The 510-nt window shown below is 56.5% G+C and overlaps 1 protein-coding gene across 1 annotated transcript in view; it reads left to right on the forward strand.

Moving 5' to 3' along the window:
* Window positions 1-238: 238 nt before the first annotated feature.
* The window catches only part of LOC104511853 (serine/threonine-protein phosphatase 2A 55 kDa regulatory subunit B beta isoform-like), a gene marked incomplete at both ends in the record, with an annotated part of 3250 nt that continues 2978 nt past the window's right edge, over window positions 239-510 (forward strand). The window contains one exon of the mRNA XM_010154630.1: window positions 239-336. Within this exon, the coding sequence (XP_010152932.1) occupies window positions 239-336 (98 nt within the window). The remainder of the gene's footprint in view (window positions 337-510) is intronic.

The raw sequence follows: 510 nt of genomic DNA on the forward strand, positions 1-510 counted from the left end.
GTCACGGGCCACGGGTGGGAACCGGGGCAGGAGTGCGGAGTGGGTCTTGGGTCATGGCAGCCGAGTTTCAAAATGCTGTGGCCATTATTATTACCCCAGTGAACAGCAAAGGGGGGATTTATGGGGGTCCTGGGGGAGAGCGCTGGCAGGGCATGGGGCTGTCGGGCATCGGTGCTTTCTGGGTGCTTGCGAGGGCCCGTCTGCGGCTGCTGAAATTGTCTTTGTCCTCTTTCTCCAGCTGACATCATCTCTACGGTAGAATTCAACCACACCGGGGAGTTACTGGCCACAGGGGACAAGGGGGGCCGTGTCGTAATATTTCAGCGTGAGCAGGAGGTAAGTGCCAGTGGGTGCAAAATGCCCATTTTATCCTTTTAAGAGAAGCTTCCCACTGTTCCCTAATCCATCTGTGTCACTCCCAGCCACGGGTCTCTGCTGGCAGACTCCACGCTGAAAGCAGCTGTTAACGTAAGCAGGGCCAGATTTTGTCATGTCAAACGCCCCTCTCCC

The sequence above is a fragment of the Eurypyga helias genome, unplaced genomic scaffold, assembly GCF_000690775.1.
Source record: "Eurypyga helias isolate BGI_N326 unplaced genomic scaffold, ASM69077v1 scaffold31590, whole genome shotgun sequence".
Taxonomy (NCBI): Eukaryota; Metazoa; Chordata; class Aves; order Eurypygiformes; family Eurypygidae; genus Eurypyga; species Eurypyga helias.